This window comes from Colobus angolensis, unplaced genomic scaffold (assembly GCF_000951035.1).
Source record: "Colobus angolensis palliatus isolate OR3802 unplaced genomic scaffold, Cang.pa_1.0 Scaffold124, whole genome shotgun sequence".
Classification (NCBI taxonomy): domain Eukaryota; kingdom Metazoa; phylum Chordata; class Mammalia; order Primates; family Cercopithecidae; genus Colobus; species Colobus angolensis.
The window spans coordinates 537770-563958 of record NW_012113586.1 but is presented as its reverse complement, the minus strand read 5'-3'; the positions used below and the strand labels follow the sequence as shown (position 1 = coordinate 563958).

The 26189-nt window shown below is 42.5% G+C and overlaps 2 protein-coding genes across 2 annotated transcripts in view; both read right to left on the bottom strand.

Annotated features, from left to right (window-relative positions):
- ADAM30 (ADAM metallopeptidase domain 30) overlaps window positions 1–2529 on the bottom strand; it is a 9800-nt gene extending 7271 nt beyond the window's left edge. Inside the window, exons 1-2 of the mRNA XM_011933193.1 lie at window positions 2496–2529; window positions 8–2461 (exon numbers count right to left, since the gene is read on the bottom strand). Coding sequence (XP_011788583.1) covers window positions 8–2353 — 2346 coding nt within the window. The 5' untranslated portion in view covers window positions 2354–2461; window positions 2496–2529. The remainder of the gene's footprint in view (window positions 1–7; window positions 2462–2495) is intronic.
- A 14917-nt stretch (window positions 2530–17446) lies between these two features.
- Window positions 17447–26189, bottom strand: part of NOTCH2 (notch 2) — a 167803-nt gene continuing 159060 nt past the window's right edge. The window contains exons 30-34 of the mRNA XM_011933036.1: window positions 26019–26187; window positions 25091–25392; window positions 24184–24331; window positions 23433–23530; window positions 17447–22562 (exon numbers count right to left, since the gene is read on the bottom strand). Coding sequence (XP_011788426.1) covers window positions 21174–22562; window positions 23433–23530; window positions 24184–24331; window positions 25091–25392; window positions 26019–26187 — 2106 coding nt within the window. The 3' untranslated portion in view covers window positions 17447–21173. The remainder of the gene's footprint in view (window positions 22563–23432; window positions 23531–24183; window positions 24332–25090; window positions 25393–26018; window positions 26188–26189) is intronic.

Sequence of the window (26189 nt, the reverse complement as noted above, 5' to 3'; positions counted from 1 at the left end):
TTTTTGCTTTAGATGCTTCCTGTCCAGTTTTTGCTTTAGATGCTTCCTGTCCAGTTTTTGCTTTAGATGCTTCCTGTCCAGTTTTTGCTTTAGATTCTTCCTGTTCGGTTTTTGCTTTAGATTCTTCCTCTCCAGTTTTTGTTTTAGATTCTTCCTGTTCAGTTTCTGCTTTGGATGGTGGCATTTTTTCCTGTTTGGATTTTAAATGGTTTCCTATCACTTGTCGGAAAAACACAAAAACCACTGAAAGGATTAATAAAAAAAGGCGAAACATTATGATGGACACAATCCGAATTGACTGGGGAATCTCCCCTCGGAACAGTCCTGGAGGCCCACTGTCAATGCTTCCTCCATACCCCACCTGCTCACAGAATGGAGGTGCCCAGCCATACATGCAGTGGCAGTTTTTTCTGTTGTTGCAAACACCTCGGGTATTGCATTTCTCAGGCAAACAGTCAAACTGCAGGACTGAGCTATTGACGCAATTTTTGTTAAAACATACCCGGTCTTCTCCACAGGAGGTGCCATCATTTATCATACCCAGGTCAGGTATCCCCATGGGTTTCATGGATAGATGATAGCCTGTGCCCCAGCACATGAGATTTTCTGCCCCTAAATGAGTAGAAATTATAGTCGTATGCTCTGGCAAATCAGGGATGGTTTCAACGTTTATACACTGTAGCCTGCCACATATTGAATTTGCACTTTCACACTTTTTAAAATTTCGAATTCCTGTAATCTCACAGTTACCAAACTGATCACCTATTAAGTTAACTGCATCGTAGCACTCACTAGGAGCCTCCATGGCATCAGGTCCAAAAATGCTTTGGCACTGCATGTATCTGGATCTGCACCCCTTCCTGAAACAACGGCCTTTATACTTGCAAGGGGTTCCATCCTGCTTATAAACATCATTTGGGCAGGAACTTGAATTCCCGTCACAGTACTCTGCAAGGTCACATTCATTTTCTTCCTGCCTACACTTGTATCCAGATGGACGAAACCGACAACCATGACAGCAAAGTCCAGTGCTACAGTTGGCACCTGGTTGCAACTTACAATTTGATTGGCAACACCGATCTTTCTGACACTCCTCTGTGGAACCACAATCACATTCCTCATTGTCTTCCACAATTTTGTTTCCACATCTCTTAAGCACATAACGTAGTCCTGGGATATTATTTAGACATGTTGCTCCCGAAGAGATATGTTTAAAAAAAGAGATATAACTGCAGTTGCTAAACCCACTGCGTCCTGAGCCCATGATACAATTAAGCCTACCCCTGCATTGGCAGTATTGTTCATCATGTAACATCCCTACAGCATGACCCAGTTCATGAGCAGACCAGGTGGCAGGGGCAAGGATATTCGCATCTAGTAAAGTACTCACTGATCCAGCATATTCTAGAGAACACACTTTTCCAAAAGACCATGCAAGAGCATCATTATATTTTCTTTGAAGATATAAATGTGCCCAATCTGATGACAGTCGAGCATTTAATATACTTTTTTTATATATTACAAATCTGCCTAAAACGTCAGCTAACGCTGGATATCCAACACGTATTTTGTTAAAATCTGTCCATACTTCAAGAGCCTTTAAGTGTATCCTCATACGAACGTCTTGAAAGTAGGTGTCCATAATCGCAGTCAAAATAATGCCATCATGTATGACTTGAGAAAGATTGTTGTTCACAAAGCTATACCTACTGTGATCAAAGAGTAGGATCAATTCCAAGTACTTTGGGTGTTTATAGGATCCAGGGTAGTCCCTTAGCCTCGCCTTATTCTCATAAGGGGCCATCTGCCATTCTATTTCATCATCACTTAAGCCACAAACCTGATTCCCAAACTGCTCTTTCTTCAGGAGATAGACGACATGTTCAAAACTGGGAGAGGCCTTGAGGGGCTCAATTTGGTAATGTTTGGCATCAATGTTAAATACACCTCGGAGGCCCCCCATGCATGTGCTTATAGTAGCTTTAGAGTCCAGAGACTCTTCCACGGAGCCCATGTAGTTGCAGTCCTTGGTTATATAAGGATGATCCTCCAGCAGTTCCCCATGTTCTGTGAAGGAGAAAATGCGCAGATGTCGGGGCAACAGAAATCTCTTGGGCCACAAATGGAGGACATGCTTCTTGCCTTTTAACTGCAGTTGGTAGGACACGGGACTGACCACACCCTGCACCTCTCCCCGGAAGCTCAGCTTCTCGGGAATGGTGATTTCAAACGAGTCAAACTCCCCTTGAGGGAGAAAAATTACATCTTCGCCAAGAGAGTTAAGAAGGAGCACTGTCGGAACTAGTACAAGGAGCAATTGGCATTGGGAGAGTAAGATCTGCACTGACCTCATAGTCTGTTCCCTACTCAGCCTCAGTTTGCTATTCAGTCCCCGCAACTCGGGCCTCGCGAGTCAGACTTCTGGGGGCCGCCGCTAGAGGCGCCGGAGCGCAAAACCCGGCTCCCCTGGCAGGGTTTCCTGGGGACCTCCTTGCCTCCCAGGGCTCGGTCTAGCTGGCGTCCCCAGTGCGCGCGTGCCCTGTCCAACGCATCCAGTTCGTTTTCTGGGCCCTACCGTTGGGCGCAGGTGGAAGAAAGGAGGGAAACCGTGGGCGAGAATAAAAGAGCAAAGAGGGGCTGTTGGCACGTGGGATGGAGAGAGGGTAGAGAACACTATCAGAAGTGGAGAAGAAATAGAGAAATAGGAAGAACAAAGGAGAAAGTGTTAAAGGCTCACTATATCTTGTGCCTTTAGTCTGTGTCTTTACACCTTAGGACACAGGTTGGAATCCGATGTTTTATGGGCCACTGTCCTAACTGCATTGCTGGACGTTTCCCAGTTTTCCACTAGGGTTGCTTGCGGCAAAAGAAAGGAGCATCAGAACCAGCAAGAGTGGAAACAGCCTGAGAGTATCAGTGCAGACTCCACACCCCCAGCCCCACTCTGGGCAGTTCCCCTGGCTTCAGCTGCGGCTTCTTTTTAGAGAAGGCCCTGAGCCTCGGTGGTGGGCCCAGGCAACAGAAAGGCTCTGAGCTCATTTTTGCCTGGGGGTGCTTTCTGCTGTTTGTCTTTGGGGTGCCAGGGGTCAGTGTCATTTTCATGTGTCCATGTGCAATGGTGGGGAGAATCTAGAAAAAGTGCCTGTGAGAAGAGCAAACCAAATGCTTTCTGAGAAAGGTAGATAGCTGGTTATGTTCCTAGTCGAGTGATAAGGCTGACTCCACAAAGGAAGAAGCCTCTGGCTCAGAAAATGGAAGGGTTTATCGTCCATAAAAGAGCAAATCAGAAAGTCATGAGGTGATTTTGAGGGATTCTGATAGGAGAGGAATAGTTTCAGTTTTGTTCCTGGGATATTCAATCTGGCTGAACTACAAGGAAAGGTTAAAAAGGACCACGCTTGAGTCAGGGGGACTAGTTAAAAGCTCTTGTACCAATCTATGTTGTCTGTTGGCAGAAAGCATGGCCTTAGGGCTGATAATAAACAGTGCTTATGGAAGACTGGCTTCTTTCATGCTACACACCCTGCTATGCTCTGCATAAATCAGCCCATTAGATCTTCACAATGACCCTAGGTTGTACGTACTACTATTATCACCCATACTTTGCACTGTACCATGGTTCAGAAGGTGGTGTCAGCTGAAGCAATCCCTGTGAACATTTAGGCAACTCTACCCGGACCCTGTGTTCTTTTCCAGTCAACTCTGTTGTCTCTTTGGGGAAGGACAGAAGGTGACAGCTTCAAGAGATTTAAAACCACTTAGACTCTCCTGGACTTAATGCTTGAATGGATTCTCCCAGAATGAAAGAGGCAAAAATGAGAAAGAATGTTGATGTTTCTGGCTTAGGTGTATGTGTGTGTCATGGCTCTAACCACTCAAAGAAGAAAAACATCAGAACAAATAGATTTAGATAAAGCAAATAAATATGACAAGCTCTGCTTGCAAAAATGTAGATTTCCAGGTGCCAGTAAAGGGGCACTGAAGAAGGGATATCTCAACTGCAGTCAGATGAGTAGGCAGCTTCCTCTGGGCTGAGATGCCTGAGTTAGAGCTGAACTGGAGTCCTCTGCTCAGTGGTGCTGACTGAAGCCATAAAAGCAGATGATGATGCCTCATGGGATGGTGAGGAATGAGCAGAGAAAGACCAGGTTGGAGCGCTCAGGAATAGTAGGATTTAAGGTTGGGCTGAAAGAAAGAAGCTTGCAATGACCTGTGAAGGAGTGGATATTGACATAAAATAAAGGCAGGATAACAGGTGATTGCAGAAGCATTTCATGAACGATGTCATGACCAACAGGTGAAACGCTGAGCAGAGTTCCAGAAACACTGCAATGAGCACAAAAGAGGTCATAGAAACTTTAGTGCACACTGTTTTGGGGACCTGCTGAGGAGCAAAGCCACATACCAGGAGGCTGGAATGTAAATTGGAGGTTAGAAAGAGGAGATCACAGACCTAGACTGCACTTTCAATAAATTGGGTGAAGGAGAGAGAAAAGGTAAGAAAGTAGCTTGGGAACCATGTGGTAGAAAGAGGGCTTGTTAGAGGAAAGAGTCCCTGCTGGAGCCTTGCTCAGCCTCCAGGAGAGCTTGGGTGATGATGCAGTGAGATCCTCCTTGGGGGCAGCAGAGCAGGAGGCAGGGGTGGAGCAGATAGCAGGGTAGCAGGCAGTGAAGCTATGAGTGCAGTGAGAAAATAAGGGAGAGCTAGTCAGAAGGCTTCGGCTTTCTCTGTGACATCAGCTGCTGGGAGTGTAGGGGTGACAGAGCTGAAAGAGATGAAGAAGAGAGCTCAGGAGACAGCGGACTAGGGAAAAATAAAAGTATCACCAAGTGTGTTGAGGGCCTAATTCAGTTTGGAAACCAGAAATTGCAGTTTCCTATCTGTAAATTAATTTGATTTTCTTAAGCAACACCCAGCAGCCTAAATTGGGGAGGGCAATTGGAGTATATCTTCTGGATCTATTCTATTTAATCAAATCATCATTTTCATCTCTGTACCATTTTTCTTTGGGCTGTTGTAGAATTTCTTGAAGAAAAACACCAATTCAATTCCCACTGCTACAATACAATCTGTGTGCTAAACACAGATGTCTAGCATCTGAATGTTGGACCCCAAGCCTTGTGTAAATAGCCTGCTTTGACATATTTCTCTTTATTTATGGAAATTATACATGCATATCACAAAGGATACGAATAACCCTGAATGATAATGGAGTAACAAATGAAAGCCTCCATTATCCTCCAACTCTGCATGTTTGTCTAATACACTCCCCTCCACAGATGTGACTACTAAGTGTAATTCTTTCTCCATTTTTTGATATGTCTTTACAAGTATAGAAACTATGTAATATTTAAAGGCATTACGCCAAGTGAAATAAGCCATACCCAAAAGGATGAATACTGTATCATCTCACTTATATGTGGAATAAAATAGTCAAAGTCATAGAAGCAGAGAGTAGAATGGTAGTTTCCAGGTCCTGGGGGGAGGATGAAATGAGGTGGTGGTCAAAGGGTACAAAGTTTCAGTTGTGCAAGATAAACAACTTCTAGAGATCTATAATACAGTACAGTGCCTGCCTATAGCCAACAATACTGTACTGTATACTTAAAATTTACTAACAGGGTCAATTTCTTGTATACACACACACACACACACACACCCCAATAATGATAAAGAGGGTGCAAGGAAAATTTGGAGATGATGGCTATGTTCATGGCCTTGATAATGGTGATATGGTGATGGTTTCACAGGTATATATTTATCCCCAAATTCACGGAGATGTAAATACATTAAATACGTACAACTTTTTACATGTGAATCATACCTTAATAAAATGGTTCAAATAAATAAATAAGTATATACTATTCATATTATTTTACCCTTGTCTTTTGTAGTGAACAACACATCGGGGACAGGAGTGGTGCCTCACGCCTGTAAACCCAGCACTTTGGGAAGTGAGGAGGGTGTATCACTTGAGCTCAGATGATCAAGACAAGCCTGGGTAACATAGTGAGACCCTGTCTCTATTTTTTTAAAAAAAGTGAACAACATATTGTAAGTAGTTCTCTGATTTAGATTATTGCTTCCAATAGATGCATACTGTTCTATAGTATGGAAGCAAATATTTATTTAACAATTTTCCCCATGTATGGATGATGTAATTATGTTGTTTAAAATATTATAATTATCTTGTTTATAAGGTTTTCTCTATTTTGACAGTAAATATATTTACAACAATTGACACACACACACATAATAAATACACATACATTTTCTTTGCCCCTGAAAAGTATTTACATTGTGATAGAGTCCTAGAATTGAAAGTGTTAGATCCAAGATAATATAGCCTCCCTCTAAAAATTTTCTACTTCTTTGCAAACTATCTATAAAATAGTGCTTCCCAATAGAACTTTTTGTGGTGGTGAAAATGTTAATATAGTCCAATACTATAGCCACTAGCCACTTCTGGCTATCGAGCACTTGAAATGTGGCTAGTGTGAGCAATTGAACTTTATACTTTAAAATTTATTTAATTTAAATTTATTTATTTATTTATTGAGAGGGAGACTCGCTCTGTCGCCAGGCTAGAGGGCAGTGGCGCGATCTCTGCTCACTGCAACCTCCACTTCTGGGTTCCAGGAATTCTCCTGCCTCAGCCTCCCGAGTAGCTGGGACTACAGGCGCCCACCACCATACCCAGCTAATTTTTGTATTTTTGGTAGAGACGGGATTTCACCATGTTGGTCAGACTGGTCTCGATCTCTTGACCTCATGATCTGCCCACCTTGGCCTCCCAAAGTGCTGGGATTACTGTCGTGAGCCACTGCACTTGGCCTAATTTAAATTTAAATAACCACTTGTGACCAGTAGCTGCAGTGTTATACAGTGCAGGTATAGAAGGCCCATATTCTCGCAACATTTCCAGTAGTATATAATATTCAACTCTTTAATCTACACCTGCATTATAAAAAGAAGGCAACTCACTATTTCAATTTGCATTCTCTGGTTATTAGTGAAGTTGAGCATATTTAGTAGCTGAAAACCAGTCTACTTTTTTTATTCTTTAATTTGCCTGCTCATTCTTATATTACATGGTTTGTCCTGCTTTTATTGATTTGTTGGAGCTATTTATATTTTGCAAATCTGTTCTTCCAGTCAGTTATTTGTCACTAACTTTTATAGTGTTTTTCACCGTGCAGAACATTTTAAATCCACCTGGTTGCAGAGTTTCATGTCATTCTTCTGTCTTTCTTCATTCTATGATTGTAAAAGTGTCTGTCTAATATGTGCTTTGATAAATTTATTTTGGTATATCTCTGATTTTTCTTTTATATGGAATATAATTCTGTCTCCCATCTAAGGTAGGAATCTGTCTTATTATTGGATCAAGATATTGAATAATCCTATAACTGACAAAGGACATTGTAAGTGACTCTGACAAGTCAATGAGAAAAAGACAGATAATCTAACAGAAAAATAAGCAAAAGAGTTTAACAAACACTTCACAAAAGAGAAAATGTATATGGCCAGTAAACAATTGGAAAGGTTCTCAACCACATTACTAAACAGAATACTGCAAATTAAAGCTTCTATCGGATGTCCCTCAGGCTGAAAATGATTCAGGAAGCCTATTAACATGAAGTTTAGGTAAGGACATAGAAGAGTAAGAACTCTTATATCCTTTGGTGGCAATGTAAATCAGTAAAAACACTTTAAAGCCCTGTTTAGCATTTCTTATGTATCTGAAAATATGAAGACCCTGTGATCCAGCAATTCCACTCTAGGTATATATCCTACAGAAATGTGTTTGTATGTATACCAGGATACATGGACATAACAATATTCTCCACACTGATAACAATCCAAATTTCTATCAATAGTGACTGTGGCAATGGAGATGATGAATCAATTACATACAACAACACGGAAGAATTTTACAAACATGGAAAAACAAAACATAATGAATATAAAGTTCAAAATCTGGCAAAATCTAACTCTGTTCTTAGAGTTTCAATCAGAAATTGGTATTGAGAATAGGCTGTCACTTTAACAAATACCTAAAATGTAAAAGTGGCTTTGGAACTGGATAATGAGTAGAGGTTAGAAGAGTTTGGGGGTACATGATTTCTTTTTAAACTGTACATTGCCATTAATGAAGCATTAAGGATGATTCTGGTGAGGGCTTAGAAGAGCTGTAGAGAAAGCCTCAGTCTTCACAGAGAGTACCTAAGTGCTCATGGTCAGAATGTTGGTATTAAATAGACATGTGAATGGTAAAGCCTATTCTGATGAGGACATTGTATTAGATGGAAATGAGGAACGTGTTATTGAAAATGAGAGGAAAGAAAATCCTTATTATAGAGTGGCACAAAACATGGCTGAACTGTGTTTTGTGCGAGGTAGAACTTCTAATGATGAAATAGGATATTTGGCAGGAAGAAATCTCTAAGCAAAGTGTTGAGGCTTCTCGTGATTGCTTATGATAAAATGTGAGAAGACAGAAATGAGCTAAAGACAGATAATCAAAAAGGGAAAAGAATGTAATAATATGGAAAATTCTCAGCCGGGTCATGTTTGGAAGAAAATACCACGGGCGTGACCAAGTCACTCTTTGATAAGGAGATCAGTATCACTCAGCCCTGTGTCATTCATCAAGACAATGAAAGAATGACACTGAACACAATGTGGAGATCTTTGGGACTGCCATTTCCATCACAGGTCCACGGTGGCAGAGCCATGAGGGCACAATGTTTAAAAGAAGGAGCCCGGGACATATGTGGGGCCTTTAACTCACCGCCCAGTACCACTTCAAATCTCTGCTCTTTGATTCAAATGCAGCACTTCTTGGCCACCCCCGGTGTGGCTCCAGTGGGCCCAGTTGTGGTGCCAGCAGCAGTGGTTGGCCCTCCAGAGGTTGCGGGTAGTAAACCTTTGCAGCATTCACATGGTGCCAACTCTCCAGGCACTCAGAATGCAAGAACTGCGGGAGGATGGCCACCTCCACATAGATTTCAAAGGATACTCCAGAGAGCCTTGAAATCCAGGCTGAGAACTGCCACAGGGGAAGGGCCATCACAGAGAGCTCCCACTAGGGCATTGCTCACTGGAACTGTGGGAGTTGGGTCACCACAGAGAGTCCCCAGTAGGGCAATGTCTAATGGAGCCATGGGAGCAGGGCTGTCCCCAACCCCGGAAGTGTAGAGTCTCCAGTGTGAAACGACAGACTGGGAGAGCCACAGGCACCTGATTCCAACCCCTGAAAGCTGCTGTGTGGGCTGTGCTCATCAAAGCCATGGGGGTGAGGTCACCTGGAGCCTTGAGGTTCCAACCTCTGCACCAGTATGTCCGGAAGGCAGGACATCAAGTCAAAGTTGATTGTCAAGACTTAAGATTTACTGTTGCTTACCTTGAGGGGTTTTGGACTTACTTGAGACCAGTTAACTCTTTATTCCTTCCTATTTTTCCTTTTTGGAATAGAAACATTTATCATATGCCTTCTCCTCCACTGTATTTTGGAAGCACATAAGTTTAATTAAACAGATTCACAACCAGAGGGCAATTTGCCTCAGGATGAATTCTAACTTGAGTGTCACTCATATCTGATTTAAATGATGTTTAGACAAGACTCTGGACTTTAGATTTCTGTATTAATGCTGAAATTATTTAAGAGTTTTGAGGTTATTGGGATGGAATGTGCATGTGAGAACAAAATAAATTTTGGAACACCAGAGGCAGAATGCTATAGTCTGAATGCTTATGTCTCCTCTAAGTTGAAACGTGAAAACTTAATCCCCAGTGTGGTGGTATTAAGAGGTGGGCTTTTGGGAGGTGATCAGCAGGGTTCCATGAGTCATGAATGGGATTAGTGCCCTTAAAAAGAAGCCTGAGGGGGCTTCTTTGCCCCTGCTATCATGTGAGGACCCCGGAAGAAAGCACCGTCTTTGAAGCAAAGAGAGAAATAATCCTCACCAGACACTACATTTGCTGTTGTCTTTATCTTGGATTTCCTAGCCTCCAGAACTGTAAGCAAGATCTGTCTTCTATTTATATATTACCCAGCGTGAAGTATCTTGTCATAGCAGCCCAGATAGTTGGTAAAATAAATTGAGGAAATTATTACTAAACCTGTCAGGGAGTTATTATTTCTAGGGTGAAAGGAAGGGGCTATACTCAGGAAAAGAAAGGAGGGAGGAAGAAGGGTATGCTTGACGTAGCTTTTGCTGGGGTGTTGACAATATATTTCTTGACTGCTAGGATTTGCTGTACATATTTGTTAAAATATTCCTGAAAGTTTTATCCTCGTTTCTTTATATGCTATATTTTACAATTATTAAAGAAACACCTAAGACAAGTTAAGTTTAACAAAGTTTGTGCAGGGAACAGGTTTTAGAACTGGGAAGCATTCTGAACCAAAAATTGTTCAGAATACCCCCACCTCCAACATGGTGAGCTATACTTAAAAATCAGAAAACAAGAAATGACATATAGGGGTTAAATGATTGGTACTGTTTGAGGTTTGTTTTATTTGGGCATAATCTGGCAATGTAAAGCCTGAGATTTGCTGAGGGTTCAGCTACTATAACTGGCTGAGACTCAGTTGGTTTGTTACAAGGGTATACTCCTCGGTTAGTTTACACATCAAGCTAGAATACTTTCACTATGTTTGAAGGCAACATATAGTTGGAGCATGTTTTATTTTGTTTTTTAATCCATTTAGTCAGTCTAGCCAGTCTATATCTTTTACGTGGAAAGTTTAATCTGCTTACATTTAAGATTATTATTGATATGTGAGGACTTATTCCTGTTTTAATTTTATCAATTGATTTTGAGTTTTTTGTATATCCTTTGTTCCTTTCTTTTTCTTTTATCGTTTATTATTGTGGTTTGGTGATTTTCCTTAATGGTAACATTTGAGTCCTTTCTTTTCTTTATTTGTGTGTTTGCTCTACCAGTGGGCTTTATACACTCATGTGTTTTCATGATGGTAGATATCATCCATTTGTTTCCAGGTATAGAACCTCCTTAATCATTTCTTGTAGAACTTGTCGAGTGGTGATGAATTCCCTCAGCATTTGCTTATTTGGGAAAGACTATTTCTCTTTCATTTATAAATAAGTTTTTGGGTATCGTATCTTTGGTTGGCATTTTTTTTTCTTTCAACACTTTAAGTATATAATCTAATTATCTTCTGGTCTATAAGGTTTCTGCTGAGAAATGTGCTGTTAGTCTGATGGGGGTTCTCTTATAAGTGACTAAACCATTTCTCTTGCTGTTTTTAGAATTCTCTTTGACTTTTGGCAGTTTCACTATAATGGGCCATGGAGAAGACCTTTTTAAATTGTATCTATTTGGAGATCTATGAGTTTCCTGTTATCTAGATGTTTAAATCTCTTGCTAGACTTGGAAAATTTCCAGCTATTGTTTTGTTAAATAGGTTTTCGATCTCTTATATTTTCTCTCACTTCTGAGACACCAAAATTTTAAACATTTGGTTGCTTAATAGTGTGCTATATGTCATGTGGGCTTCGCTCATTCTTTTAAATTCTTTTTTCTTTATTTTTGTCTGGCTGGGTTATTTCAAAAGATCTGTCTTCAAGTTCTGAAATTCTTCTGCTTGATCTAGTCTATTATCGAAATTTTTGAATATATTTTTAAATTCCATTCAATGAGTTTTCCAGTTTCAGAATCTGTTTGGTTCTTTTATTTATGACCTCTATCTCTTTGGTAAATTTCTCATTCATACCCTGAATTGTTTTTCTGATTTCTTTGTATTGTTTACTTTGTTCTGCTGTATCTCACTAAGCTTTAAAACATCGTTATTTTGAATTCTTGGGATTGAATTTTTGGGATTTTATAAGTTTATTTTTTAATGGGAATCTTTTGCTGGACAATTATTGTGCTCCTTAGAGGATGCTATATTTCCTTGTTTTTTCATGTTTCTTGTGTCTTTACACTGGTATCTGCACATCTGGTGTAACAATCACTTCTTCCAATTTTGTGAATTTCATTTCATAAGGGAGGACATTTTTCTGAGGATGTATCTATAGTATTGGTTGTGTAGGGCACTTTGGCTTTGATTCCAGGTGCATGCAGTAGTGTAGTCTCTGTATGATTTCTTTGGCTGTAGCCAGCATCAATAGCAGCGACTTAGGGTGTGATTGTTAGTGGCGGCTGTGGTGACATTCTGCTAGGGATGGGGACACAAAATGGGCCAGTCCTTGTGTCCCAGTGGTGGCAGTGGCAGGCTGAGAATGCCTGTTGGTGAGCCCCAGGGAAATGTGCACTGGTGCCCGTGTTAGCAGGTCTAGACAGGCTGGTTCTTGGGCCTCCAAATGGCTTGCTTTGGTGCTGGCAGTGGCAGTGGTGGGCTGGATAGGTTGATGGGTCTTTGGGCCCCTGCACAGTGAGCATGGCATAGATGATGGCAGTAGCAGTAGTGGGACAGCCTTCTTGTTTCTGAGCAGTCTGCACTGGGGTTGGCAGGGGCTGACATTTGCTAGTTGGGCCAGTCCTGAAGCCCGTAGGTCATGCATGCAGGTGGGTGCCAGCTGTGGTGGTAGCAGCAGGTTGGATGGCCCATCCTTAGGCTCCTGGAAGGAGTGCTCACATGCCAAAAGTGGTGGATGAGGCAGGGTGATCCCCAGGCTCCTGGACAGTATGGTTGGGCACTGTGGGAAGAGGCACAGCTGGGCGAGGCAGGCCTGTCTTCAACACCCACTGGCAGTGTGTGCAGGTGCTAGCTGTGGTAGACAGGGACACAGCGATCATGGATATGATGGTTAACATCGTCAACTTCATTGGATTGAAGGAGGCAGAGTATTGTTTCCGGGTGTGTCTGTAAGAGTGTTGCCGGAGGAGATTAACATTCGAGTCAGTGGACTGGGAGAGGAAGACCCACCCTCAATCTGAGTGGGTACCATCCCATCAGCTGCTAGCACAGCTACAGAAAGCAGCTGGGAGAAAGAGGAAGAAGCTGACTTGCTGAGTCTTCTGGCTTTCATCTCTCTCTCCTGTGCTGGATGCTTCCTGCCCTTGAATATCAGGCTCCAGGTTCTTTGGCCTTTGGGCTCTTGGACTTACACCAGTGGTTTGCTGCAGACTCTCAGGCCTTTGACCCACAGGCTGAAGGCTGCAATGTCAGCTTCCCTACTTTTGAGCTTTGGGACTCCGAGTGAGCCACTACTGGGTTCCTAACTCCTAAGCTTGAAGGCAGCCTATTGCGGGATTTCACTTTGTGATCACGTGTATCAATTCTCCTTAATAAACTCCCTTTCATATATACATATATTCTATTAGTTCTGTCCCTTTGGAGAACTCTGACCAATACACCAGGTCCCTGGAAGAATGCTTGGGTGAGGGTGGCAGCAGATGCCCTGTGACCCTGCTGCTAGGGGGTAGGGTTTTCAGTGGCAGCAACCATGGGCAGGTGGTTGGGGAGTGCATGCTTTGGTCCTAACTGGAAGATGTGCATGAGGTAGCCTGTCCTTAGTTTGCTTGTAAATGTGTGGTGGCCAGCTGCTGGGGGTGGGCAGTGTCACAGCCAATGGCTTACACTTTGGGCCTGGCAGTAGAATTGGGTGGAGGATGTCAACGGGGGACCCAGGATGTGGAGATGCAGAGGCTTTTGGGCCTAATGACAGGTTTCAGTCTGGTGAGGGATGGACCCTTAAAATGGAACCTTGCAGTAGCTGCTTAGGATTTGCCAGGGGTGGTGTGTGTGGGACCCAGCGTGAGCTCCCCTCTGGAGCAGTAGAGTTGTAGGGTCTTCAGGCAGCTTCCTATGTTAGTTTTAAGGTCCTCAACGGTCGAGGAGATATCTCATGGTTAGGATTGCAAGAATCTACCGTGGGAATGTGGACTGCTGGGGGTCTCTCATTTACCCTTTCCCCACATTGGGGAGCCTCTCTGGGCTCCCAGCTGGTCAAGGCTGCCTCACTTCTCTCTTTCTTTGCCTTAGGTGTTTCCAGTCACTTCTCTGTTGAATTCCTGGGTTCTCTTTTAGATGATCTATTTGAAGTGTGATTATCTTCTTGCTATTTTTGTTCTTCTTTGTAGAAAACACAAGTACCAGATGCCTCTAGTTAGCTATCTTGAAGCCCCTCCACTGGGTTTGAATTTTTTTAAAGTTATTGGGGTGTGTGGCTGTGTGTGCGTGTGCACATGAACACTATTGTAAATGTGGTCTTCTTTTCAATTACATCCTCCAAATGGTTCTGTGAATTGGTTTTACATCATTTTATTTACTGAATCCCTAATAGTTTGTGGTAGTTCTCTATTTTCTTCAGTTGTCCAGTTATATAGGCATGCTAACCTCCTTTCTAATTATTATATGTGAAACCCTAGTTTTATTTGTGAAACCCTAGTTTTATTTGTAAAACCTAAGCACAGTAACACAGATTCTGATGTGACATGATTAGTGGTTGATGCCTATCCTCTTCAAATCCACGTTCTTAAACCTTTCCTAGGAAGCAAGGAAAAGGGGTCATGGAAGAGAGAAAAAGCAGAGAGACAGAAAAATGTGAGACAATTGCATGACAGAGGGACAGGACTGGGTCCCTACATCTCAGTGCTTGCCCAGCCTAAATTTTCTCAAATAGGCATGTGAAATAGACAGGTGATGTTTTACAATGAGGCTTTTGAAGCTCTTGAAATTCTCAGCCAGGTTACAAAGTCCAGAATCAATCCCACATATACTTATGCTGAGGCACACAAGTGCCACCAAGTGGTGCCAAATGGCAGCATGACTCAGATGGGTATGAATTATTCAGCTGGAGCCCAGAACTCCTGCCTTGCAAGCTGACTCCATTGGCTTGTCTCACTCAGTCAATTAAATTCACAGTTATGGAGTCCCACATTTTATACAATTGCATTTGGAAACAGACTTTTTACATGGACCAACTATTGCAAACAACAATGTTTTCAAGAAGAAAATAATCCCCACAGACCAAATTTATAAAAATAACTAACTAGGAAAGGAAAGAGGAAGGAAAAAACAGGAAGAGAAATGGAATTAGAGGATGAAATATGGGAGTTTTAAGCCATAAGCATTATGCATCTTCAAACATCTGAAATAAGTACAAAATATCAACATTTTATGAATTCTAATATTAGATGCTTGTACTTTTCTGTAGGTTATTGTAGATACATTTTATTGAAGTATAATTTACATAAGTCAAATGCATGAATCTCAAGTTAAATTTTACGTGAAGTTTTATGTATGTATACACTCATGTAATCACTACCCAGGTCAAGATACTTTCAGACTCCAGAAAGATTCTTATTTCCCTCACTTCAGTCTAGACCTTTCTCCCAAAAAGTAGCCACTGTTCAGATTATCTGTTTACTATTAGTTGGTTTTTCCTAAACTTATATAATGAAATCATACAGAATGTATTGTGTCTGCCTTATTTTGCTCAACATTATTTTGATGAATATACTTCGTGTTGTTGCAAGTTGCTCTTTTTCATTTATGCATAGCATTCATTTCAATGAATGTGCCAGAATTTATCCATCCCACTGCCAATGACCGTCTTCAGCTTGAGTACTCAAAGCCAAAGTAGTGAAGAAACACACTACTAAATCAGAAAAAGAAGTCACGATTCTAAATTTTTTAACTTTATGCTTTCTGCCTAGACACATCAATAACAGGGTACCAGTGGAAATTTCTCAGAAATATAGTTGGAGGGAGAATGTTATTTTAGATAGTGATATGTTTGCCCCTTCAGATTCACTCTTTTCTTCTCCACCAAGCTCTCAGCCAGAAAGCTGACTTACATTGATAGATTATAATCAACAGCTCCCACATTTGCAGGTTTCCACTTGGAGTCAGCAAACAGAAAGCCCAGTGAAGCGAATTAGATCAGGGTATTCATTCATTCCCTAGCTTCTTTCTGAGAGGGCTTAAGGCCCACTGTGTGCTTTGAAGGAAGTCACAGCTCTTCTTGAGGTAGCCTGCTCTACAGCAGCAGTCTCCAACCTTTTTGGCAGCAGGAACCAGTTTTGTGGAAGGTAGTATTTCTATGGACTGGGGCCAGGGAATGGTTTTGGGATGAAACTCTTCCATCTCAGATCATCAGACATTAGATTATCATGAGTGCACAACCTAGATCCCTCACATATGCAGTTCACAATAGGGTTCGTGCTCCTGTGAGAATCTAACACCACTGCTGATCTGACAGGAGGCGGAGCTCAGGCAGTAATGCTTGCTTGCCAGCCGCTCAGCAAGCCAGCTACTCACCTCCTGCTGTGCAGCCCGGTTCCTAACGGTTCCTAAGAGGCTAAGGTATCCAGTCAGTGGCCTGGGGGCTGGGGACCCCTGCTCTACAGGATTCTGCTTCCGGGTCCTAGCGACTTCTCCTGGCCTTTTGGGCCCAGAAGTGGAAATAGCTCTGCTGATGCTAACACGGGTTTCTGCATTACTGTGTGTTGGTCCCTGACATTGCACATACGCTTTTGTAATTAATCCTTTGTAAATAGCCCTCTTTGACGTATCCTAATTTGAGTGTGCCCACACTTTGTGGTTGGGACTTGACTGGTACAAATATTTTAAATGTGTTTTGCTAAGTGCTAAGTCAAAAGAAGGAAAGGTTGTATTCTCTTTCACACACACGACACACACACACACTTCATATACCCTGTGGCTGAAAGGCGTAGTGGCAGAGGCAGAGGCAGTAACGGGCTCACAGTTCCCCCGTTGCCCACATCCTGAAAAGCATGTGGGCATTAAGGAGGTTGTTCTGATAAAGGAAGCAGCCCCTCTCCTTGGGTGGTGAGGCTTTTTAATTGCATGACTGAGGCACTAGCCCCTCTCCTGGCATGCTCATGGTCTAGTGTCCAAGCCTAGTGTTCCAGCTTTGTGATTGATAGGGTGGCACTTGGCTTCAGCCCTACTATCCTTTTTTGGCTTTCACATCTGGGAGTGTCCCGAGTTCTCCCTGCAAAATCAAAGGCTAGCATTCAAGACTTATAATTGCAGGGGCTGGATGTGGTCAGCCACCCAATGGCCTGCAGCCTGGATCCACTGAAGCAGGTTTTCATTGAGCAATTTAGTTCCCAAACAGTTTGCAAGTGGCAATTTGAGCTCTGAGTGGCCGGCCTGCACAGGTGATCATTCCTTAGCTCTCAAATTCATTTTATTCTTCCACCATTATAAAACCCAGTATGAAGACTTAAATATGTTTTATATAAAATTAAAACATTCTGAACATAACCAATTAATGCTAAATTATGTTAAAACCTTAAGTGTGCAGATCTTGAACAAGGCTCCTTTATCTGCTTAGCAGAAGCATATCCTAATATTTCAAGTCATTTAAAAAAATACTATTACCATTTATAATTATGCATGTATGACTGATAAGTTTCTGCAAAATAATGGAAAATGGAAATAAGATGCTAGGGTCAATACGAGACTGCTAATGCCATACATATTATCAACATCAAGTATTTATGTTCAAATATCTGACTTTATAAATGTATGAATGTGAACTTACAACAAATTTATACACAAAATATTATTTTATAATCCTGTATATTAAGTTCTATGCAAAGTTCACTTAAGGAATATTACAAACCCATTGTTTACATAACAGCATAATTAATATTATTACTTATATCCCAATTTCCAATTCTTGCCATAGCAACTACTTCGCATTTCCATTGGAAGGCACTTGGTCCCTGAGCAACTGTCTGTCACCAGCTATAGCTAGTGCACAGAAGAGTGCTCAGTTTTGTGATGTTTCCTATTTGACAGATACTTTTTCCCCAGGAACATTTATTTATGATCTAACTAAAGAAAGAAAAAAAGAAGTTTGATGCTAGGCTTTGTGGGATTCAGAAAGAAAAGAAAATTTGCTCTCTCAGCAAATTATGACATCATGAGGTAACACTGCCAGGCCAGGGATGCAGTACTGGAAAATAAAAAATACAACACCACTGAGCTTGGCAAACCTTTTTTATTTTGTGATAAAAATGCTTTCATATAAATTTCATCTTAACTACCTTTAGAATGAAACGGAAAAGTAAAAACAAAGTGTGCATTTTCCTTACTATGTTTAGTCAGGAATATGCGGTCATTTTCTTGGTTATTGGGTTTCTCATACAAACAGATATAATATCACTTTTAAGAGAAATGTACACAAGGAAGTAACCATAGTACCAGTTATTAGTGGGGGCCTCTGGGTACATAAATGTATCCTCCCAAATAGTCATCATACATTCACTGTATTTGTTAGGGCCAAAATCCCTAAACCACCTCTCAACAAAACATTATACCTTTGGTTCTTTATTATGCAAGAATTACAAATTGTCAAATTCAATAAGATGATACAGTGGATTTGAGCATCACAGCCAATTGCTTATACTAAAATCTTTAATTCTCAGACTCTCTTTCCCACATACCTCTCCCTCCCCCACCTAAGAAAATGATGCTTAAAACAAAACAGAGGAAGCAAATAAACAAACAAAAAACCTATCCCCAAAAGCAGGCAGAAAAGGAGTCAAAGAAAGAAAGAATGTATAAAAATAAAAATAAACCAAAAATAACAGGGGAGGATCTATACATGGCATAAAAGATGTATCTCACAAAAACCGAGTCTCCAATTCAGAACCCAAATAAGAAAGTGATTATCCATCTTACCTTCCCTTTTATTAGATACCACACAATTCAAGAGTTCTCAAAATCTAAGAGGTCAGTAAAATGTTTGAAAGGCAGTGTTGTCCTCCTCATCACTGAAACCTATTGTCTGTAATGACAGCTTTCACATTCCCTTTCTCCAAACCCAAAGGATCCAAATTAAAGTATTCCAAGAAAAAGAAACAAGCAATTTGGTCTGACATCATGCTTAGGGAAAAGGGAGGATATAAAATATCCAGTGGCTGGATCAGCAGCTGATATTTTCAGAAGTGGGGCTGGGGCAGGAGGGCAGGAAGGGGCAGGAATGCTGTGGTCCACAGAGGTCCATGCAGATAGGTTTTCCTCATCTATGAATAATAAATGGTTCCAAGGACAGAGAGTCACCATTTAGAATGGTAAAATGTTTGCACACTATGAAAGAGGCTGACAGAATGTTGCCACATGGAGAGAATAAAGAGAGAATGAACAAACTTAATCTGCTTATCTCAGGGCAGAACTACTTATTTTTGTTGGTTCAATAAATTTGGGCAGGACTGAAAAAACCATTTGTAAACTATCATGCCAACAGACACACAGGGTTTCCATATGGGGCTACCAACAGACATATCAGGTAAGTGGGAAGCACTGATGTATACTTGCAGCCACAGAAGGAATGAGAACTGTCATTCAAACCAAAAGAGTCAGGAATTCACCTGTTAATATCTACAAAATGTCCAGGCAGAACTTATTTTGCAGGTGTCATGGGCATCACAGTACCTGACAAAAGTGGCAGTGTAGCCATGGACCAATTATTAACTGGCCCAAGGAGAAGAGGAAGAAAACTATTATTTTTCTACCATTAACTAAAATGCTTCTGCCCTTAAAAGAGAGTCAAGGAAACTGCCAAGAGCATGAATACAGACAGTGGGTTCAGATGAGGGGCAGTCACAGTCTGAACAATGAGCAAGTCTGTAGTTGTCCATTATCATCTAGAAGGTGACTGACTCTAGGAAAGGAAAACGTTCTGTTGAGTTTCTATGTTATTTGCCAAAGGGAATGCCATGGCCGCTTCAGAGGAAAAGAAATGGTAGCAGAAAACAGCTATATAGTTCCTCCTTTTCCAATCTTCTTATAGGGCTGTCTTGGACCATAGAAAACAAGTCCAACTTTCCATTTCCTGCACTTGAACACAGAAAGTCCATGTCTTCAGTGAGAACATACTGGGTATACCAGTAACTCAGACCACAAGTGTGAAAGAAAGATTGGTGAGCAGGTCTTTAAGCAGCAAGATAATCAGAAAGTAGAGACTGATCATCCAACAAAAGGAAGACAACTGTCAATGGGTCCCTTGGGCTAAGGAAAGTTCAGTCCTAAAGAGCAAGGGTACAACATTTGAGACCGTGTCTTCTGTGGAGATGAAAGGAAAGGCTCGACAGTGACAACTAGTTTCATATGCTGGGTGAGTGAGTGAAACAGGCCTAGAGTGCTCAGATCTGGGACAAATATGTTCCATACAGGCCAGTCAATGGAATGCTTGGTAGGAAGTAGGGGGACCTGTGGGTGGGTAGCCGGCTCTTGCACAAGTTAGCTTGTCGCTTGGTCATTCCAACATTCCAAACCTTTTTCTGGTTTTAGAAAAGTAGGGAGGGTCATAGTAACTAGACTATAAAGGATAAAACTTCACACTGACCAGGCCCATACACAGAAAAACAACAGACTCATACCCTTCTTCCTGGTAAAGTTTATATGAAGACCTGCACACAGCCAAGAAAAATCAAGGTGTAGCCTTTTGAAGGGATCTCCTGCCCCCAAAATTTGTGGAAGAAAAATATTCTGCTCCCCTTCTCTCTCCAGGAATGATATATACAGGAGAACATAATACAGTATGTCCATTTTCTAAAGAAACATACTTGAAAGGTTTATGCTGAGAACCACACCAAAGTAAACCTTGTGAGACTCCAAGGGATACTGGGAAGACAGGAGGGGAAAGGAGACCAAAGTTGCTTTCATGGGCCAGAATGATTAAAAACACAAAGGTCTTGCCCTATAACATGCTGGTAGGGCTACAATCATGGAGAGGTGCAAAACTGAAAGCACCAAATGAAGACAAAAGAATGTCCAAGGAGGAGAAGATGCATAGGTCAATTCAGGCAGAATTCCAGGGCACAATTCCCAACAGGACTCTAGTGTAGAATCTTCTCATGGACATGGCAGAAGCCCGCAGGGCTTAAAACACAGTCAAGGCTGCAAGAATGTCTGGGCTTCAGTAAGCATCCATCTTATGCTCCAAATAGAAGAGAGTAAACATGGACCCAAGGCTTGTATTCATCTTACATTTCCATAAACTTGTCTTGATTATTAGATTAATCAATAAGCCTTGCAGATACCCAGTGAAACTGACAAATTGCTTCTCTTGCATTATCTGAATACAAGCATCTTCTCTTTCCTACCTCTAGAAGCTGGCTCCAGAGATTTCTTCATTTCTCTCCCGGATGACCTTCATTTGTTCCTCAGCAGCATTTACAAAAGGCAGTTATGTCTCTACACTGGAGGCAGACTCTTTCACGCATAAACCTGCATGTTGTTGTGTGGTGGCTCAGACATGTGTGTCCCAGGTCCCCGCTGACCTCCTCCAGCACCCCCAGGGGTAGGGCTGGTGGTCACATCTGACCAGTCAGAAGCAGAGTGGGGTGATGAACTTGACCACTGGTCAGGAGACTCTGGGGATGGTGTCAGGTAGGGATGCTCACCCTGGAGGTGACCACTGTGACTGGGTGTTCGCTCAGCAGCATTTGAGGAAGCATAACTGTGCTGTGAAGGGGGTGTGGGGTACTTGCCCACAGAGGCTGGGAAAGGATGATAGGCTGGGAGAATGGTCTGAGCTACCTGCCCGTCCTGTTGGGGCATCATGGCAGTGGGGAAGGCCACACTGGGCAAACGGGCCATTTCTGGAAGCTGGTACATGGTGGGCAGGGGGCCCGTAACAGCTGGAGGGCAGGTGGACTGAGGCTGGGGAGCCCCCGCTGGTTGGGCAATACTGCCTTTAGGGATGAGCTGGAAAGTCACAATGGGGGGCAAGGGCTCCCGAGGGGTGGTTAGGTGCTTCCCTTCCGGTGGCCTGCTCTGGGGAGCTATGCTAGGGTGGGTGCCCTCAGCTGGAGCCAGGACCATGCCAAACATCTCATTGTACTGGGTTTCATTCACCTCCATGCGGTTCATCCAATCTGCTGGGACTGGGACTGGATGGAGCCTACTCAAGCTTCCAGCACTGCCACTGCCTGGGGGCACAATGTGGTGGTGGGATAGCAACTGGCTCACTGAGGGAAGCACAGTGCTGGCCCCATGAGCCAAAGGCTGCATTTCATGAAGGTTAGAAAAAGACAGTGCATGCTGGGCATGGACTGAGGCAGGAGGGGCGGCAGTGGCCAACATAGGGTTGGGTGAGGCCTGTAACATCCCAGGGGATGTAATCATTGGAGAGGATGTGGTATCGGAAACGTATGTGTGAGGAGATTCTAGGGAATCAACAGGAGATAAAGTTACTGAACTCTCAGACAGTTGGACCTTCTCACTCAGAGACTTCTTCCTCCTACTACCCTTGGCATCCTTCGCCTCCTTGGCAAGGTTAGGGAGGCTAGTGGGCATGGTACTCTTGGCACTGGGCCGTCTAGACTTCTTGCCCACTGGGGTGTGCTTCAGGCTGAGGAAAGATCTGTTGGGCCCACAGATGACAGGTGAGAGAGCAGAAGTCAACACGGTGCCTGGAGGGCTTGGGGTCACATTGTATTCATCCAGGAGGCGCACAATGTCATGGTGCATGCGATCCCGAGCCACATCCCGGGGAAGACGATCCATATGGTCTGTGATGTCTCGATTGGCAAAATGGTCTAACAGGATCTTGGCTGCTTCATAGCTCCCCTCCCGGGCAGCAAGAAACAGAGGTGTCTCTTCCTACAGAAAAGGCCCATCACAGAACACGTTAATGACACTCTTGAGAATAGAGCAGTTTTTCTCAATCTTTCTTATTATCACCCCCTTAGGCATGTACCTCTACCAATGTACTGAATGTATATCTGTGACTTATACATAAAAAGAGTAAGATTATTTCACCTCGCCTCAAAAAACAATTTTGCACCTTAAGGGGAACATCTCTTCAGTTGGGAATTCATAAAATAAAGCATGCCCCTGAGCCAGAGACTCACTTAAAAGAGTACTGAGCTTATCAAAATAAGATTCTAATAGGAAAAGGAGTTAGAAATAAGAAAGGTAGGAAGAGAAAAAACTAAGGCATGTACAGAACTGGGAAAAATAAGGGAAACAGTGAAATAAAGAAGAGACAAAACATGTGCAAGAAAGGACTAAGATGAGGAAAATGAAGAAAACTGAGAGAAGATGAATGACAGAAGGAAGCAGGACAAAAAACTCAGATGGAGAAAAATCAAACAGGAAAACATCAGGGTGTCCAAGGACAGAAAAAAAAGCAGCAGGAGGGAAAAAAGAAAGACACCAAGAGAAAAAGAAGTGACTATGAACAGAAGAGACAGCTGGAGAAAAGGAAATGTCAGGGAAGAGAAAAGGTTACACCAAGCTATCTATAGCCAGCCTACTACAAGCTGAATACTGAGAGGGCAAAGAACTCCATCCTGACACATGCCTGGACAAGCCCTATATCCTCATCAAGCTCTCCAAACCCAGTGTCTGCCCAAACTGCTTCCATCTTTGTCTATACATATCACAAGGATATGCAAGGAGAAATGGGAAGGGGCTTATAACTGAGGCACTGCTATGAGCCTCCTCAAGCTCAGCACCCACAAATTGTACCTTGTTGTCCTGCATGTCTCGGTTAGCCCCATTTTTCAACAGCAAAAGAGTCGCCTCCACATTATTGACAGCAGCTGCCCAGTGAAGAGCAGATTTTCCTGAAGGGGAGAAACATTTTTATAAACAGATATATCATACTCTTAGTAAAAAACACCATGACTTGTACAATGAAACTTTAAATTCCCCAGAGATCAACAGGAAGCAGTTCTCTGTAGGAGTCTATAGGAAAAACCAAAGTAATCTCTTCCTTTTCCTCTGTTCTAGAAATACTTCAGTACAGGCTGCCTAGCCTGCAGAAGACCTCTAGGTGAAAGGATCACTTGTATGAGGTATTCATGTCCCCTACATGGCAGAATCTACCCTGTTACGTACTGAAGACAAAAACCTATATATTACATGTCAGAATTTATATTGAGAATATTCCACAACTCTCCTAGAGAAGTCAGCTCTCATAAATCCTCAAATCAAGAGTGTTATGCCTAGGAAACTATATGGGAACACCTTTCATGTATCTGCTCTGAGGTCCAAGAACCCTCATTAAAAATCCCTCATTTTAACTAGGGATCTCCTACTGGCTTGGATCTCTGAGTTGCATGTTAAAGGAAGAATGCATAAATGCATGAATGAAAGAATGAGTGAATCTCCCATGTATTTGAATCTCAGACAGTTCTTTAAGGGTCATGTAACCATTCCCCCTCCTCAGAGGCATGCTTTGCAGGTAAGAATCCAAATCCCTGCCTTTCATCCCTACCATGGTCATCCACTGCATTCACATCTGCTTGGCAGTTGATCAGTTCTGCCACCATTCCCTCCACAGCCAGGCGGGCAGCCAGGATCAGGGGTGTAGTACCATCATTCATCCTGGCATCTAGATCAGTTACTCGGTTGCGAATCAGAATCTGGAAGAGGAGAAAATACAGAAAAGACAGTCACCTGGATGAAGGAAAATAATGAAACTCAGTGAAGAAACAAGGGCATCAGAGCTGAGGCTACACTGTAGGTTCCCGGAGGGGAGGGAAAGTCTTGTTATCTTTGTGCCCAAGATTCTATCGTCATCAATCAATAAATAGTTGTTGATTGAATAAATAAAAAAATACATGCTCAATAAATAATGGCCGATGTAAAGTGAAGAGCCTTCTACTTCCTCAGGAAAGAAGAGGGATGTGGGGAAATATCACAGATTCAGTCAGTATACAGTCTAAGGTGATTCAGAATGCTTCCTATTTCCTCATAAGGATAAACAGGCATCAGGGAATATAATATGAACTCAGGTCAAGAAAACTGCCAATGAGCAGCTGGAAGCCCATACAGTCAGGCCAATCCATAAGCAGTAGCAGATACTAGTCAAAGGCTCCAGACCAGGTATCACTTTCATCTAATCTATGCATTTGGGAAGCATCTTGGCACAACAAATTATCACTAATAATCAGAAAGACTGGTGTTATCTGCAGTTGGCTCTATCACTATCTTCCTATATATGGCTAGGTCAGTTTGCCATCTCCCTTCCCACTTTCCCATCTAGCAGGCATGATTCTAATACCTGCCCTAATCTCTCAAATGATTGAATAAATTCAATGAGATATTAGTTCCTTAAAAAAGATAAAACTGTACAGAGCCATAGGAATTATTAATCAAGTGACTCTTCTCATGTTCTTTACCTGGAAGACACCTTGGGCATCAGCTGCCACTGCAGCATGGAGGGGGCAGCGGCCCATGTTGTCCTGGGCATTGGCATCTGCACCTGCATCCAGGAGACGCTTGGCAGCATCAGCCCGTGAGTAGCGGGCTGCAAGGTGCAGGGCCATTTCACCAGTCCGGTCCGTCTGGGCCTGGAGGCTGGCACCTTGGTAGACCAAGTCTGTGATGATGTTAGCAGAAGAGTCCTCTGCATCTTCATCTTCATCACTCAAATCTGAGCTGCCTCCTCGGAGAGAAGCCAACATTAATGGGGTGCAGCCATCTGTAGGAATGGAAAATTCCATAAAGTACTCAAGAAGGAGAAGGCAGTTAACCCTATCTTCAGCTTGAAACAGCTCTATTTAAGTTACTCTTAGGGGCAAAGAATTCCCTGTACTTCTTGTAGTAACTGGTTATTAGTTTCATATTTGCTACCTTTTCCTCTGATAACATCGTTTCTGTAAAGAATAATGGGAAAGTACAAGTCCTTTTAAGCTGGGGGCTCTTCTCTAAGTAAAACAAGTTTTTCTATTCAGGTTTAAGTGATATGTTATTTTAATTGGACATTTAAAAATATGTAATATTAATAGAGCAATTGATATATGCATAAGATATTAACTAACTATCCTCTGCTTTGGGATATTATTTTTCTATCCTACTACAATCTAACCCATTTTATCAGCCTGTTTAGTCTCAACATACTGTACGTGAAGCAATGTAAAATCCTTCCCTTTCTGAGTTGATAATTTCTTCATGGCTACATTCCTTAAGCATTCATTTCCTCAAGCTGATTTAGAGTCTGTGAAATGGGGAAGGGGTGTATGGCTGGATGGGGCAAACACAGGGACAGCAATGTGGAACCATGGGCAGACACAGCCCCGTGAAGAGGGGAAGAGGCCGGGTGCTGACCTGGGCCCCGGACATTCACATCCAACACATCCACCTCCTGCTCTGCCTGAGGAGGGGTGAGGGCCAGCGATGGTGTCCTACGGATGTCTGCGGCTTCAAGGTGCTGCTGTGTCCATGGCCGTCGATCAATGGGGTCGTCTTCTTCTGAGAGTAAGGCTTCATCTTCAGCCT